Below are 17,571 nucleotides of genomic sequence, written 5' to 3'. Positions count from 1 at the left end.
TAATCTAGGACAGTGCTGAAAATCAGTAAGCAAAAACAATTGACTTTCTTTAGTTTAGTAATGCTGGAAAATGTTTAACTGTTATCTTCAATACCAAAAACTGTGTCCATAAAAAGCCTCACATCCATTTTAATGATTTTCAGTAGACCTACTGTATCTCTATGTCCTTTGATGAGGTTTTGAATAGCAAAATGATTTACTAGCTTTAAGTGGTTGCTGTGTTGTAACTACTATAAAACAAAGAAACAACACAAACCAAACAAGAAAAAAGACAAAATATCAATACAAACACTCACTTCTTTATTACCATAAATCTAAAAATTACACATCAAAACAGTATTTTCAAAAAACGTCATCAAGTTTCCAGTAATCTGATGAGGTTGGTGACAAATAGTCTTTCACAGGCACAGTGGGATTTTACACTGTTACCATTCAAAATTTAATAACAGAAAAAGTCCGTCATTCCCTGGACAGTAAGAAACGCTTTTGAGTTTGGCCTTGCAGTTATTTTTTTTGGTATCTTGGCAGTGTTGACCACCTGATGATTTATTTTCACCAAGTGAAAACTAGTGGCTGGCTGAGGTGCCTGATGCAGCGGTTGCATGAAAGTACAAGTACAGTACAAGATATGTGACATGTCATTAAGTCTGAGTCAACGTGTCCAGTGACATGTTATGTTTGGTCATGTATTACTATATCTTATGATACTTCCTACTCTCTTCCCAATTTACCCAAGTAGTTTGAATTCAAAATCAGAAGTTAGGCTCGTTCCAAGCTAATACACACACAGTACATCTACGTATATGGCTTTATTTGTGATACAGGAGGTGACTATATCTATTGATAAGTTAATTCACAGTGCAGCCATACATAATAACAACAGTACTTTCAGACTGATAAACACTGGGTCATATAAAGATGGAAACATTTATAAAATAACTTCAAATTACTCACATGTTCACTTCTTGATTTACACCACTGAACAACAAAACTACTTAAAATGACATCACTGTCCATATCCTGATTATTTTGGCGATAATTATCAGTATGCGAGCTTAGCGTGAGTGGTAGGATGAACTCAGGAGAACACATAAGGCATTTCTTGAGAGGCAACCACAATATAAAACTGTCAGTCAAAGTTTTGTGTCTGCAACAGGTAACAGTGCAGCACCATGAAAGGACAGACATTTAGGCAGCGACCATGTTGCTCCTCCTAGGAGTTAATTCAACCTTGTTCCAGCGTCTCATCACATCAGAACAGTAATCGGGCTGTGCAGACCAAAAGCCAGTTTGACATTTCAGAGGTTTTGGTCAAGTCAGTGGAGTATTCGGTGGAGGTATCTCTCTGGGTCGTTCTCTCCTCCTCTCCGTAGTCCTGAGCCAGATCTAACTGGTCTCTCGGATGTCCCTGTGGGGCCCTGGCTCTTACTTAGTGCCCCCGTGGCCCCTGTGCCTCTTCCTGTTGTCCCTACCGAGGTGTGTCGGTATGGCTCTGGACTGCCGTGAGCTCCGGCCTCAGAATCACTCTCCTCCGCAGGATCCTTCCCCTGGCTGCTTGGCAAGTTCTCCCCAATCCTGAACGAAATACATCATTTTGTTTAAGAAAATATGAAAAGTGACGAGAAACTAACTTTGTTTACACAGTTTGGTGCATCTATAAATGAATCGATGCATATGAAACATCAGGTTAGCTGTGTTTCTACCTGAGGTGATTGAAGGCTCGCAGCCAGTGTGAGCCAAGCACGTCTCTCCCATTAGTCCTCAGCCCTCTGCGGTGACTCCGGGCCCTCAGTCCTATTAAAGCCTGGGCCAGTTCAGCCTCGTCTCTGTGGCCCCAAACCAGCTGGGCCCTCTGCTCCGCATCCTGGTCCCCAGCCGCTCTGAACAGCCTCTGGAGCTGCCACAGATTCACATTGCTGAAAATGTTCCCTGAGCCAGCCTTCCTGCTCCGCCTCTCAGCCAGCCGCCACAGCGGGGAAGGGCCCGCCACCGTTGAGGACGGAGGGGATGCGGGTCCGGTATCCATCCGAAGAAACACAGGGAAAGGTGGCATACACTGGACTCTGCTGTGTGGAGAATCAGTCAACAGTTTCAACTTATTATGATGTGTTTACAAAGCAACAGATGACAAAAAAAAACACAAAATGGAAGGTGACGCATAAAGTACATGAGCACAGACTGCGTCACAACACCTACAGACAGCTGCTGGCACAAGTGAAACGCTGCCAGTCAGATGCAAATCTTCTGCTCTGATTCTTTAATCCTGCTTTAGGAAGTGAGTGACGAACTGCACTTTAAAGCTCATTAAACTGCAGATGGTAACTTTATCTCGCTTTACTCACATATGCTTTCAAGTGGGACACTAACAAACGGGTATTAGTTGAGTGACCCGAGGTTACAATTAAATATGGGTCAGCAGTGTTTCCTTTTCTTTCAGTTTGACAGAATAATCTTAAACTCAAGGTCTGCTTACTAGCTTTCTTCTGAGCCTTCAACTGCAGCTCATGGATGGAATTTGTACAGATGAAGACCAGCTGCTCAGATTATTTTGTCAAACTACTATTCCCAAGATCAAAAACTAACTTTCAAATTCACTTTATTCTGCACCCAGAGGTGCAAATCTCCTGCTTCCTTCATTAAACATTAACCATTTATTTATATATGTTTCATAACTTCTCTGTAGACACTGTGATAGATTCAGATGATGTGTGAATGTACTTTTGTTATCCATTTCTTTTTTTCTTTTTTTAAAAATCTTTTTACAGGATAAGTCTATTCAGGAACAGAAAAAACAACACACTGTCCTGATTGTGACTCTTAAACAGCCAGTGGGTTGTTTGAGGACAAGCTTGTGATTTTTTTTAGGCTACATTAGACAGGCTACAGACAAATATCTTAACTTTCTGACCCACTTAGTTGCATTAGAAGTGGGTTAACATAAATCAAATATCACCTGATAAGCTTTTTTCTCTCTTATTTCCCTCCCACTTGGGTCTTTAACTGTGTTTTGTTTGCATAACAAACTGTTAGGGATCACTGATGCAGATATTTGTTGCAAAACAGAAGAACAAATCTCTACAGAAAAAAGGGAAATATAAAGCCCCTGTAAAATATTGGTGTAAGATAAGATACGATGCATACTGAATTTATTGTCCTGTCTGCAGCAATCCGTTGTGTTTTTTTTTATTAGGCTGTGGGTAAAAGGCAGTAAACAGGAATCCCGTGAGAGTCGATGTGAAAAATGAAAGGTCTTTTGCTTACCCGAAAATGAACTATTGGAGGTTATATCCACAACAGTTTGCTCCTACAGCATCTCCCTCGGCGCTCTCGTTCTTCCCCTTTCAATGGGAGCTTCCACAATGGCTGAATTGTAGCAGGACAGTCTGTTTATGTCCCTCACCTGCGATCAATTTCTGTCCTTGAGCCGACTGTCAGTCACAAATCAATGCCATCCAGTGGCCAACGAGAGCAGAGATATCATCTGCTCCCTCCTGTCCGGGATGAGTAGGGGCTTTATGACGACCAATCACGGGTCCAGGGAAGGGGGGGGAGAGGGAGGAGGTTTGGCTCCGCCCCCTCGGCCACGTAGGGTGTGTACGCTGAAATCCATTGACGTCAATGAGCCCGGCTGGCACGAGGAGCGTCTGTCAATTATGTGACAGAGAAATAACATGTGAGCATCCTGTGCGCAAATACGCAAACAGAATGACGCATGGGCTACTAAATATCTAGGCTATATGAACAAACCTCGTATTATTAAACAGATTTAAACTGTTTCTTTGTTGTATTTTATCTACAATGGAGTGATAGGGAAGAAATTCAGACTTGTTTACGTGAAAGCACTAAAAACTGTTGCATATCTGGGATGTTTAAATTCAATAACCTATTTCTCAGATGTACATCTTGTCATACTTCACTTCTGCATGAACAGAGAGGTCACACCCCGCGGGGGAAATACAGCAGCAGACGAGTGGACATGGATGCGTCCAGCAGTCCAGCAGAGGAGGAGCAGGCTTTGAATTACAGGCCGCCTCCTCTCCATCACCCAGCCCCCTACACAGACGCTACATTCAACGGAGGAAACGGAAAAGACGAAACATACAAGAAGGTTTTTCATTTCAAAACCCCGGGGCTGTGGAAAGAACAGAGAGTTCCCTTTTTTTAAAACTTAAACTTGCCCACTTTTGGCTTCATTGTCACACCACAAACCAGGCATTCCACTCTGTTATTTCCACTTTTTTTGTCATCTTTTCGCCAGCTGTTTGCAGCTGGCAGAAAGCACCCGCCCTGTTCGGGAAAAAGGGACCGAGAGTGATCGGAGGAGGAGAGAGATGCCACCCCAACCTCCCCAGCCGCAGGTGAGGACGAATATCCTGAAGTTCGTCAAGAGCTTTTTGGGAATCATCCGGATCCTGCAGATTGTGTTTGGAGCCGGGCTGTGGGTCACCATCGCCGCGAACAAATACGAGGGATCCATCCACTTCGTCCTGTTCGTCGCTGTCCTGTTTTGGCTCCTCACCCTCGCCCTGTTCTTCCTCACCCTCCTGGACAAGCAGGATCTCGTCCCGATGCTGGGCGGCGAGCGCTGGTTGTCCACCAACCTGGCGCACGACGTGGCCGCCGCCGCGCTCTACCTGCCGGCCATAGGTGTGATGATCTACAAGACGGATCGCCACTCATACTGCAACCTGGAGCAGTACAAGCACAACTGTCTGTACAAGGTCTACCTGACGGCCGCCGTGTTCGCCTGCCTGTGCTGCCTGGCTTACCTCCTCTCGGTTATTTATGGGGCGTGCAGGAAGTGTAGAGGAGAGCAAACGGTGATCTGATGAGACTCAAAGGGGGGTGATGGCAACAGGGAGGGAGGGAGGGAGGGAGGGGGGTATGGGTGCATGAGGGGTATCCACAGCAAGATGAGGAATAGTTAACTTCACTGTAATTTAACTCAACAGCTACTCTAATCACACGTTTCTCTCTATTGTCTCCACACACCACCAAACCTTCCATCTCGGCGGAGAGGCAGAATCATCAAAAATCACCATGTGGCCTTCTTGTTAGTTTATTTAAGGGTTGTTGACCTGAAAATATCCAAGTAGCTCCAGGAGCAGGGGCCCTGCCCTAAGCCACAGGATGGGAGACTGAGGGAAGATGTGTTTAGAGGGCATTGTATACAATCTACCACCAGAGAGGTACAAGAGTCACGTTTTTGTCTCATTGTTGTGGTTAAAAGGAAAAGATCACAATTTTTCAAGTCTGTCTTAAAACAATAGTAAGGTGGCTATATAAATATTGAAACAGATTTTGCTTGCTGTGATCATTCCTCCTGTTCATATTGACCATTAGTAGATCCCTTCATAATGCGCTTAAAATGTAGGTGGAGGCCAAAATCCACAGTTTTGAGAAAAAATGTATTTAAAAGTTTATCCTGAGATAATATGAAGCTTCAGCCATCTGAGTTAGTTGAATAAAGTGGATATCTTCCACTTTTAAAGTCTTTTTAGTAAAAAGAATCCCTCTTTGTGTATTGACAGACAGTGTTTTCCTGTTCAGCGGTGCTGCAAAGATGGTAACAAAAAGAAGGAATTTTGTACTAAAAAGACAGAAATGGAAAGCAGAAGCTTCATATTAGCTTCAGATAAACTTTCAAATATATTTTTTCACAATATTCAGACTCTTGATTTTGTCCCTCATCACTTACATTGTAAGTGTATTATGAAGGGATCTTCTAATGGTCAGTATGAACAGGAGAAACGATTACAGCAAAATGTTCATTTGGGCACCTGACTATTGTTTTAAGACTTGAAAAATTGTGAACCCGTCCTTTAAGGCCATGCTTCTGCCTCTAAAGTTTACTCTTATTTTTGTTCAGTAATTTAATGCCATTTCCCTCATAAAGAATCACTCTAATATTCCTGCAGGGACTTATTATAGTGGGCTTGCAGTATATTCAGTGTTTAACTCACAGTACAATGGCCTTAAGCTACTTTTTGTATCTGTCATAGGAGTACTACAGTTATTTTCACAAGGGATTCTTTTCATTACCTTTTTAAAAGTATATATTTTTATGTGTTTACATTTTTTTTGTATTACAGCAAGCTATACTGATACTTAATGAAGTGTGATGGACTAAATCACTCCCTTTGACCAGCTTTGTTTTTGTTTTGTCGGACTCAAACATTGCATACAGTTTTATCAGTGCCTTCTGTCAGAATGCTGTATACTCAACAACAACAACCCAAAAATACGGATGTGATTGGTGCTACCATGTGTGTATTTAACAAAAAAATATCTCCTAAGTGTTCCTTATGTAAAAGCCAAAGATCAAAAAGCGTACAAATAAAGACCAGTAAGCGGCAGCCAGTTTCTTCTTGTTATGATCTTGGGTACATAAGAAGCAGCATTTTTCAAACAAGCTGCTTGAGGAAAATATTCGTAAAATGCTTTGTTAATTTTGTTTGCGCAAATTTAGAGAAAGGGCTGGGCACTTGCACAAATTGTGCCTTTGGTGGCTTTTCCAAATGAAACACAGATTTAGAAAGACTGGCGACGGAAGCCCTCAGGAACTTCCTGTTGGGAGATAAAAGCCTCGGCCAATCAGCAGGGATCATTTATATGCTACTCCACTTAACCACATGAAAGACATAGATCCTTAGAACTATCTGTGTCTCTAACAGGCAGCAAGAGAGCCACTCACGCATGCACACAAACAATGTCTATGTATCATTAAGAGAATGTGTGTGTTGCAGGAGATTTATCCTACTTTTGGAAGCAGTGTGTGTGTGTTGTGTGTGTGTTGTGTGTGTGTTGTGTGTGTGTGTGTGTGTAATTATCTGGGAAGAGGCTTGTTCTTACCGGAACAGTCTGTTGGGGTTCTGGAGGTGGGCTAACATTCAGCCAATGAAAATGGAGCCAAGCAGAGGAAGATGATTCAATGTCTCGTCTATTTCAGTCAGCATGCAGCAGTTCTACAGAACATGGTGCAGACAAGTTGCTTAAACAGCACCCAAAGCCACACTGTGATAACTTCATGCAGTCAGCAAGAAAAGAATCATTACTATGTGTTTGTGTAATTCTCCAGAAGATCTATACTTGGCTCACTTGTTGCCGTCATGGGAAATGTGCAGAATAAAAGATTTTAGGTTATTCACACATGAACACACACTTCTCCTTTTTTGGGCGCTGTCCCTTCCTCTTGCACGCTACCAACTGAATGTGTTGAGTTATTCTTGGGATGGAGCATTAGAGATGAAATGTTGCAAGAGATTAGAATACAAAAACATGTGTGATTAATAAGTGTAGAGAGATGAGAAATATCTTGCCGTTGCTTCCATGCTGTGATATGATTTATACAGATATCAATTTCAGATGTAAAGATGGCTGAAACATAAAAAAAAAAAAAACACACAACAAAGTTACCACATAAAGAGACAGAGCCGACTGCAAGTGGGGATACTGTCAAATAGTTTGCTCGATTGTTATTCAGTTTATTTTCATGTTTAATTATGCTGAAAGCATGACTGAACAGTGTGTCATCCTCTGGGTCAGTGGCCTCTCTGTGCATCCATGCGAGTGCAAGGTGACATCTGTGGTCAGAGTTCCAGGAGTGCAAGGGTTAATGTTGACCAGCTGCAGCAGCGGGATATAAATCTAGCACTTCTAAAGAGGAAAGGAGTCCCCCCCCCTCTCCCCTCCTCCCCTATCTTCTCTCTCCCCCTCTGAGATTTGCACAGAAGTGTTGTCCTGTCCACGTGTCGGCGCCTGTGGAAACACACTGCTGTATACAGCCAAGCGGAGAGAGTACACAACAGCCCAGTGTGCTGCATAAACAAAGCACCGAATCCAGGGTTCAGTTTGATATTGAAAGTAACCATAGTGAATCATTTAAGTTTTGGATGACTCACAACTATAGCGTATGCTGACAATTAGAGCCGGAAAAGGATTCTCCACATTAACCCTGAAAGCCTTTTTTGAGTTTACCACATTAACAGGCTCCTTATTATTACATCGCTCACATTTTATAGATGTCTCATCTGCTCAGATTTGTCATTTTTGTGCTTGAGCCCATTTTGAATTTTAGTCAGATCACCCTTGTCATCACAGGTACTAACATTAGTCTGTGATCCATGTTACCTCCTAACCTATTAGAAGGGTGTGTGTGTGGCACAAGAGAGAGGTTGTTGTATTTCTTTCCAGCTACAGAGACAGTAAAGAAAACCCAGACAACTAGGTATAAGGACATTTAAGCACTTATAGGGCCAGGCACTTCTCCAGAGTGCCAACTGCGTGAGATTTACTTTGGCTACTCAAAGAGACATTTCCTGTGTGTGCGCTCCCACCCGTCTGAGAGAGACCAGCCGCCCAACAGTCCCTCATAACCCCTCCTAATGGTTTCCCTGGCCCTCCCTGAAAGCATCATGCGCACTGATGACATGGACTGATGTCAATTAGCTGAAAAACTGATACACAGCTTTCTGCCAGACAATCTAAAAGTGAAGCCCAAATGGATAACAATGACATGGCTGTGACTCATGGCTGTGATTAAATCACTGGTGAGATTACCATAGAGGCATGGCGGGAATGTCTTTTGTCTTTCTCAGTAAAAACTTAGAAAATTTTTGTTTAAAACAGAATAGAACAGAACACACACTGAGTTGCAGAACAGCATCAGTGGAGCTAGTTAGGAGAACATAATGTACATATCTTACCACCAAAGAGGTTCATAATATCACATAAAATATCTTCAATTTACACCACATTGTTGCTCAGAAATGTAACTATAACCAATGGTAGAATGTAGCAAAGGGCATTTACTCAAATATTGTTCTTCAGTATAATTTTGAGGTACTTGTACTTTACTTTTTACTACATTTACTACATTTTATTTGACTTTTTATTGCACTATGTTTATTTGACAGCTGTTCTCATATCAAGACTCAGGAGAACTTTATTGTTAACTAATCCATATATAAGTAAACAGTAGGGATAACATTTGGTTTCTCTGAGGTCAGTAGTGGTCCTACGTTTATCATTTAAACAATGCAGATTTTACGAGTAAAACAGATGATATGTTTTGGATTTTTTAATATATTTGTGATTATTTTGATCAAAAGCCACATAAAATCCCCTTTGATTGACAATAAAACATGAATCCATGGGGCACCAAACCTTTTCCAGGCACTGAATATCTGTATATACTGTACATGACAAAAACAATGACTAAGGCCATTTTGCATAATGAGTACTTTTAATACTTTAATTACATTTTGCAACTACTACATCTGTACTTTTACTTAAATAAGCTTTTGAATGCAAGACTTTTACTGATAATAAAGTGTTTTTACTCAAGTAGAAGATCTCAGTACTTCTTCCACCGCTGACTATGATAAGAATGAATGTTCATCATCTTCAACATTTTAGGATTTCTTCTATACTCAGCATCATTCAGCAGGAATCATTCAGATGAAGAAATACCCATATTTTAAAACTATAATCCAAACATCTTTTTTCCTTGTGCACAGCTTGGCCCCTCACTTCAGAAGACTTTCTCAGACTTTACTGATCCAGGTGTCTGTTCTTGGTTATTTGAACACATTCAGCAGCTGTCCAGCACTGGAATTGCCCCATCATTCTTACCCACCCAAACTCTGGGGCATTGCTTTATCCTACCTGATTGAGTCTGACTCTTTTCCTGCTGACGGTCCTCGTCTGCATGAGGCTACAAGTACGCACATGAAACATGAAAACACAGACGCACGCACACAGCAGCGCAGCGCCCTGTTAACCACACTTTCATCAGATACTGCTGCGATGCACATTCCACTGCAGAGGAAAGGGGAAAGAGGGGCTGGGAAAACAGATGGAGACAGACAGAACAAGTGAATGAGCAGGGGGAAAAAAGGTAAGCGGTGAGAGGGAACAACAGTGCAAAAATGTCTCCAAAGATCCACTAGGAATCACAGATTGACATTTCCTGTCTGTGTAAGGCATGAATCGGCACAGTGTTCCAGGCGTGGAAGGCCTTGTAGTTTGCCTCTGATACTCGCCAGTGTATAGTTTCCGAACATAGTGACTGGGATTACTGATTTCACATCTGTTGCAGCAGACGATACTTCTGAATGGGCACAGTGTTCATGTGTTGTGTGAGGGCAATGGCAGGCAGTGGTGGGAAATGATGATAGCTATTTATAGAACCTTGAAAATACCACAGCTTCCTTCACTTTGCCAATCCTCAGCAAGATGTTGAGAGTTTGTTACAGACTGGATGAGTTTGAGAGAAAAAAGGGAGGGGGAAGTTTTTGGTCCCTGGGGGATGAATTCATTAATTTCTGACATTTACTGATGCAGGGCATGCACTCCCAACTTACGTCATTCGTCACCTGTAATGTTTACCTCACAAAAACATCATTTCAAAGAGGGAACTGGAAGTGATGATGAATTTTCCCATGACTGAAATCCAAGGTAAGAGACTCCAAAAAAGGAAAAGTCATTACAAATACTGCATCTTTAGAGCGGTGTACGCGGACACACACTGGGAAGTAAAACAAACATTCCTTCCAAGCATGGATCATGGAGTTCCTGATAATAGCTCTCATGGCTCAGAGCTGTTTCCCAACGACACTTTTCCCACAGTTTTCACACACAGAAGCGCATACAATCTCTGTTGTAAGTAAAAACAGCAGATTCACAAGCATATTTTCTCTAGCCATGTTAAAATATTCTGTTTTTAAAAGTGTCAAATGTGTTTGCAGTATTCAACATGTTACAACTAGGTCTATATTGCTGCAATTATGCATAGCAGTTTTGGTACAGTACAGAACATAGTAAAGATGTAAAGATCCAGGGTGGAAACAGTGTTCCACAGGAAAGAAATGTAATGAGGAACAAAAACAAGGCAGCAAAGGTATGACGTTCCAGACAACATAGTTTCTGATCGACCTCATATCACCAAATGAGGTGATATGAAGTCGATTATATTTTTTTGAGCCCAGTTTGCTTTTGTTTATTTTTTCATGCTTGTCCAGACATGATCTACTGCTGCAGAGGATATACTCATGCTCCTTACTCTAGCTCTACTCTAACTCAGTACTCGAGACTGTGAACAATGATTGAATTTACTCACTAGGGGGCACAATCCAGTTATACAGAACATCCACTAGACTAAGAGTCTTTTATTACTTGCCCTCTAAACTTTTCACTCCATGCTCTGATGCAATGATAGACAATATCCTTCAGGAGTCTGAAGAAAAGACATGAAGGTTACATTTAAGTCAAATACTTGCTCCTCTGCCAGTGCTTTTCATATCAGCAGCTGAACATTATAAATTGTTCTCCTAATGACTTGATGCAGCGTAATCATAATTTGCTGCATAACATGGTTATTACAACAGAGGTTCAACTCAGTTTTAGAACATTTCCACCCTCTCTGTTCCCTGGCCTGCATGAAACCGATCAACTGGTCAAAACCAAAACTGGCACTAAATATCTTTTAGACAGCAGCTACAACTGCAGAAACCCACTAGATTAACTACAACTTTTCAACTACATAACATATGCATTTAAAATAAATATTCACACAAAATACATAATTGAAACTGAAAATGTTGGTATTTTACAATTAGCATTATACTGATCCAATACCATCATGGGCTGGTCGAACACAGAGGATGGAGTAAATGAAGGATTCTTCTTCTATATGTCTCGTTTGGAGTTCAAGCAGTGTAATATAAGTATTATTATACATGCTGTACATATAATATTACAAAGGTTTGTATTACAAACTGAGGTATTGTTTGCCAATATGCAACACATACAGCATGTAATACCTTAATCAAAGCTCCCCCAAAAGAGGACCAAAATGCAAATGAGTACAACAGACCAACCACTTTTCTTTGTAACATTTTCTTTCAATACATTGCACCTTAGATCTCCTACACCAGCCTCCTCTACTTTCTCTAATATACTTCTGACTTGCAAAAGCACCATTTCTCATTAACTTTACTTTTTTTATCTAGTAGTCTACTTCTCTAAATGCACATTACATTACTGTTACAGTTGTGTCATTCATATAATTTTGGTATTCGAAGCTTTAAGCATATTATAAGCTTATAGTAGTAGGTAGTAGGGTAGTTATAGTTGAAGGTCTATTGTCCTGCTACACCACCTACAGATGAAAAGGAAGAAAAGCAACAGTTGGATGAAGACAGAAAGAAAGGAGATAGCCTAAAATGTACAGACATTTCGAGCAGTGACATATAATTAAATACGAGGAATTCTCTTAACAGGTTTTCTTGTCAAGTACATGCTTCAAAATACCTACCTGGATTCATGTGAAGCTAAAGTCTCTGTTTTTTATGCATCTACTTTTTTCTTCTCTCACATTAATATAGATAGATAGATAGATAGATAGATAGATAGATAGATAGATAGATAGATAGATAGATAGATAGATAGATAGATAGATAGATTGATACAGCATTGTAGCTCAGTTCCAGTGCAAAAAGAGAAAGAAAGAGAAAACAAGCAAACAGGCACTATAAACCATTACAACACACACAAGGAAACACGTGAATGTGAGAGCGTGTATGAATATGTATGATATATACAGTTCAGTCCAATCTCAGTTCAGTTAAGTGCTTACAGAGCATACAGGTCAGTATATGGGATCTTATGGCAAGGGGATAGATAGATAGATAGTGGATAGATAGATGTGGGGTAACAGAGAAACACAATGAAAAGTCAATAAAGCACAATGCACAGGATGAAGGTCAGGAATCGGTCCCCGCTGCTGACACCCACCGCTGTCATTGGTTGAAAAATGACTGAGGTGAAATCTGATTGGGTGTAAAAACCAGGAAGTGGGGGAGTAACCAATCCTCGGGATAAAAATCCTCACAGCTTTTCCAGAAGCGAGAGGACTTGTTTGTTTCTCTGGAGTGAGGAGTTCTCTATTTAACACCCTCAGGGTTTAAATATCTTGAAATTAACAGGTTTTCATCTGTTTTATCGGTCGACCCTGACATATTATTATCGACCATGGCTGCCTACAAGATAGTGTTGATACGCCACGGAGAGAGCAACTGGAACCAGGAGAATCGCTTCTGTGGCTGGTTCGATGCAGATCTGAGCGCAACCGGGGAGAAAGAGGCGATGAGAGGCGGACAGGCCCTGAAAGGTGAGCAGTTAATTCATTTTCATTCATCATCCACTATAAGGTCTCTGACACACTGTAGGCCAATGCACGGCTACCGTTGCATAATCCCCCCTGCATCAGACCGCCCCCCGAGTGAGTCAGGAATATGTGTAAGATGTGCAAACGTGCAGAAGCCATGCCTTTATGTGGCTGCACTGGAGCACTATTCACTACAGAGCTGTATCATGTACACAGTGAGAATTAACAATTTCTCATAGAAAGTGTAATTATATAACCATCTAAGTCTTTCACCCCAGACCAGAACAGCCTGCATAAAGGAAAGAAGGAAAAAAAAGCCTCTCTTGCATTTCTGGGTCCATTATATTAATTGGTGACCGACCATCCATCTGACTTGTTCTTTTACAGCAGAGGAACAGGGTGATATATTGGTTAGCCCACACTGAGAGCAGCTGTGACAAACCGCAATGTTGATGCAAAACACCTTTAGTTTTCAGTGAACATTGAGCCTCTTCGTGGTATAAAAGTTTTCTTTAGTGCAATAAGTGCAGACGTGTTAATCCCCAGACATTGCGGAGGCTTTGCAAATTAAACAACGTTTGTAGAAACAGGGTGGAGTTTTTTTAAATTGAAAAAAAAAAAAATGAATTCGAGTTATGAATGTGGGCCTTTTCTGTGTCTACCTGAGAGCAAACACCTCACTAAAATACTCTTGTGTGTGTCTTCTTTAAACTGTCAAAGTGCATTAAATTAAACTCGGGTGTCTCTGAAACTCACAGATGCCGGCTTCGAGTTTGACATATGTTACACCTCTGTGCTGAAGAGGGCTATCAGGACGCTGTGGCTGGTCCTGGGCAGCATTGATCAGATGTGGGTGCCGGTGCATCGGACCTGGCGGCTCAATGAGCGCCATTATGGAGGCCTCACAGGACTTAACAAGGCCGAAACAGCTGCCAAGCACGGAGAGGCTCAAGTGAAGATCTGGAGGCGCTCGTTTGACATCCCTCCTCCCTCCATGGGCCCAGACCATGACTACTACACTATTATCAGCAAGGTAAGATATGGATATCTATAGTACATGCTCTCAACCAAAGAGCTTTGTCGGCCTGTGAGGAAAGTAATGATTGAGTACATATTGAATAGGGCATAACAAAGAGGAGGCATGACTAAGCTTTACAAACTACTGTGCCTCCATGAATGAGTGAAATCAGCTGAGGTGATATCAGTCTGGAGTGTCACAAGCACTAATGTTGATTTAAGGTTTTGCGTGTGTGTCCTTTGTCTGCAGCACAATCAGCTAGATTATTCAAGTGTTTTACACTTACAGCTGTGATATAGTCCTTTACTATTGGGCAGCTATTGCCTAATAGCATGTCCAAGGTGAGTTAATATATGACTGGCAGGCACAAGTTCTTCTGGGTTCAAGTTCAAAGTTCAGTCAAGGTGGAAACAAGCAGTACTGACAGGCATTCACAAGCTGACATATATTTAACTTAAACTGGCTAATTGTAAATCAAAGAGAATAAGTGATTGTGTCATAAGAAGGTCGTTAAGGTAGCTGATTCTTCGTGCCTTCAGATGACAATGAACACTGCAAATAGATCTCACATTACATCAATTCATTCATGTTCAGAATCACTACTACTAGCAGCTTGAATTTTGGCCCTCTCTATTTCTAAATAAGTGTACAACTAGTTTCTAAGGATTCAAAAGAAAGAGATCCAGAGTTTCTTTGCTATCTATGTCTTTTTTGTAGGATCGCCGCTATGCAGACTTGACTGAGGACCAGCTTCCTTCCTGTGAGAGCCTTAAGGACACCATTGCGCGGGCGCTGCCCTTCTGGAACGAGGAGATCGCCCCTCAGATCAAAAAGGGGAAGAGAGTGCTCATTGCTGCTCACGGAAACAGTCTGAGAGGCATTGTTAAGCACCTTGAGGGTGGGCGGAAGAGATTAAATACAGAGCTCTGAATAGTAGTTAAAAGCAAAACCTCTTATTACTGACTCGGCAGTTGATGACGTGTTGCTGAGCTCTGATTATTGTTTTCTTGATGAACAAATATAGGTTGTTCACTGCAAGACATAAGAAAATTCAAGTTCTTTGCCAAAGTACAATTTATTGTTGTCATTTACTCAAACTATGTTGTCAAAAATCTTGATAAAAAACCTGCAAATTCACTAACTTTTACATATAACTCTTCTTTTTGTGCTCCCACCTGTAGGAATGTCTGATGAAGCCATCATGGAACTGAACCTGCCTACAGGAATCCCCATTCTCTACGAGCTGGACAAGAACCTGAAGCCTGTGAAGCCGATGCAGTTCCTTGGAGATGAGGAGACTGTTCGCAAAGCCATGGAGGCTGTGGCTGCTCAGGGAAAGGCCAAGAAGTAAAGCAACAGAAAAGCCAACTCTGTGTATGATGGTGTAGGTCGTCCCTAACAACTGGCCTCAGATTAGTGTTTTTCCTAAATCCTAATTTATTTTGGATTGTAATACATGAGAATACTATAGATTGTTGTCAAGGCAACCTCACTATACTTGCACAGTGCAGGGATAGTACATGGTGGACGATTGGGATATATTAGGGCTAGGGGAGCAATACCTCTCAAGAGATTGTAAAGAAAATGGCCCATTAATAACCTTTTTCAGAAAGTATTGTTGAACTAAAATGAATAATGTTGCTGTTAAAGGCAGTTTATCTGTGCACTTGAACATTTAATATTATAATAGCAATTTTACCAATTAAAAAATTATTGTTTAAAACAGATAATATATATATATATATATTTTTTTTTGTTCTTTTTGAGAAAGACAGAAGTCTTTGGTTTTGGTGTCCAAGGCTGGAAAGCTGACTGTCAGGGTAAATTTTAAATAAGGCAATTACAGAAACAAATCACTCTGCCACAGCCAGCTATAAAAACACAGGCTACAGTATTAGTTTTGATGCTGCACACACATCCAAAGTTGACAATGAAATTTTGACAAAATAGTGTGGAATGAGTGGAGTCAACCTGTGAGACAGGACTCCTCTTCTTGTGGCCTCTTGTTTGCCTTTGCTTACACTGTATGTTTATTTGAGATGCAGTATTTCAAATGCACCGATGGTGGTAAGGAAGTTCTACCTACGTGTGTCTGATCATGATGACTTCATCATTAACCTGCCCAGGACACCATTAGAGACTTTTACCTGATTAAATAAAGAAAGAAGAATGGAATGAAAATTATTTATTAGATGACTTAAGGTAGTGGGATATTGTAGTCTATTATAATTTAATTTAGAAGATACTTTGATGAATTTTATTTACACTCAATGGCCATTTTTAGATTTAGATATTTTTTAACATGAAAGGGACCGCTGCAAAGGGTGCACAACTTCTGTCACTGTCACAGTATTTACTGTATTTGATGCATTCCACTGATAAAGGGATGTAATTTTGCAATCTCTTGAGAGCAGGACGGGACAGTTATGACAGCTGAAATGTCTATTTGTCTTATTTTCTCTGCCTATGAATGGCATTTGTGCAGTGCATGGTGTCGCTGTCCTTGTTGTGTCTGACAATTTGTATTTTTCTCTTTGTCTTTCATCAAGTTTAGTCCAAATTTAATGGTGCTCTGCATTGCTATCAGTATTGCACTGTATAATTGTCAAATCCAGTATTTGAATTTTAATCCCCCAGTTTCACAGTTACTCTGTTTGACCACATTTGGTCTGTCTTTGCCTCTTGGTGTCATAGTATTTATGTGCCTCCAGCCTATTCCTAAAATGCTTACAGCATTTGGTGCGGATATCCTATTGTGTCTTAAAGTATTGCAATTCTTCTTTTTAAAATGTAATTCCATCTGTGTTGGTTAAATGTACACTGAAAGCCGATGTAATAAATGTACAATTATGTGCAAATCTAATGCTTATGTGTCTGTTTGTCTTGTCTGGATGAGTTTTTATTGTCTTTATTTTATTCTCTTTGGTATTTTTCCCATCTGGTGTTTGGATTTACTAACATTAAGTCTAGCTTGTGGTCAAACTGTTTACTTGCCTCCGCTCATATTTACTTACTGAACAAATTTCGGCTGATTTCTCTAAGCTGACCAGTCCATTGTTTGTCAAGTTTTGACAAAAGTGTTATTGTCAGTTGTGAAATAATCATATTTTTAAAGAAATGTGTACCACTCTCAAACCAACCAACCAATGGGAAACATGTAAATATAAAACAAAATATAAATGTTGCTAGTTTAGTCTACAAAAATGATCAATACTGGCTCTGAACGACCACTGACTATGTCAAATCTGCCATATTTTGTAAATACCCGAAGGTGACGATAGACGAGCCATGAGAAATATCAGAAAGTAAAAATTCATCTGAAAACTTCAAGAACTTCAGCGCATGTCTTCAGAAAAATCTGAATATCCCTTTAAAGTGACGTATT

At 40.7% G+C, this 17,571-nt stretch overlaps 3 protein-coding genes across 3 annotated transcripts; 2 read left to right on the top strand and 1 right to left on the bottom strand.

Moving 5' to 3' along the window:
• Positions 1-277: 277 nt before the first annotated feature.
• LOC121911699 (arginine vasopressin-induced protein 1-like) lies at positions 278-3,433 on the bottom strand. Its single transcript, XM_042433473.1, has 3 exons — positions 3,262-3,433; positions 1,704-2,066; positions 278-1,575 (listed from the first exon to the last, which is right to left on the bottom strand). Exons 2-3 carry the CDS (start codon positions 2,051-2,053, stop codon positions 1,317-1,319), a joined length of 609 nt encoding a protein of 202 aa, XP_042289407.1. The 5' UTR covers positions 2,054-2,066; positions 3,262-3,433; the 3' UTR covers positions 278-1,316.
• Positions 3,434-3,624: 191 nt separating this feature from the next.
• On the top strand, positions 3,625-4,851 carry marveld1 (MARVEL domain containing 1). The gene is made up of 2 exons (XM_042433474.1): positions 3,625-3,673; positions 3,932-4,851. The coding sequence occupies exon 2, from the start codon at positions 4,332-4,334 to the stop codon at positions 4,827-4,829; it is 498 nt and encodes a 165-aa protein (XP_042289408.1). The 5' UTR covers positions 3,625-3,673; positions 3,932-4,331; the 3' UTR covers positions 4,830-4,851.
• Positions 4,852-12,873: 8,022 nt separating this feature from the next.
• On the top strand, positions 12,874-17,049 carry LOC121911682 (phosphoglycerate mutase 1-like). The gene is made up of 4 exons (XM_042433431.1): positions 12,874-13,171; positions 13,927-14,201; positions 14,904-15,084; positions 15,368-17,049. Exons 1-4 carry the CDS (start codon positions 13,033-13,035, stop codon positions 15,535-15,537), a joined length of 765 nt encoding a protein of 254 aa, XP_042289365.1. The 5' UTR covers positions 12,874-13,032; the 3' UTR covers positions 15,538-17,049.
• The last annotated feature ends 522 nt before the right edge of the window (positions 17,050-17,571 follow it).

Source organism: Thunnus maccoyii, chromosome 14, assembly GCF_910596095.1.
Source record: "Thunnus maccoyii chromosome 14, fThuMac1.1, whole genome shotgun sequence".
NCBI lineage: Eukaryota > Metazoa > Chordata > Actinopteri > Scombriformes > Scombridae > Thunnus > Thunnus maccoyii.
The sequence above is the reverse complement of the archived record's forward strand: the minus strand, read 5'-3'. Positions and strand labels throughout refer to the sequence as shown.

Coding starts and splice junctions, on each gene's coding strand:
- LOC121911682 (XM_042433431.1), top strand. CDS start 13,033: ATGGCTGCCTACAAGATAGTGTTGATACGCCACGGAGAGAGCAACTGG. Junction 14,202..14,903: donor ACTACACTATTATCAGCAAG/GTAAGATATGGA, acceptor TCTTTTTTGTAG/GATCGCCGCTATGCAGACTT. Junction 15,085..15,367: donor CATTGTTAAGCACCTTGAGG/GTGGGCGGAAGA, acceptor TCCCACCTGTAG/GAATGTCTGATGAAGCCATC.
- LOC121911699 (XM_042433473.1), bottom strand. CDS start 2,053: ATGCCACCTTTCCCTGTGTTTCTTCGGATGGATACCGGACCCGCATCC. Junction 1,576..1,703: donor CGAGCCTTCAATCACCTCAG/GTAGAAACACAG, acceptor TATTTCGTTCAG/GATTGGGGAGAACTTGCCAA.
- marveld1 (XM_042433474.1), top strand. CDS start 4,332: ATGCCACCCCAACCTCCCCAGCCGCAGGTGAGGACGAATATCCTGAAG.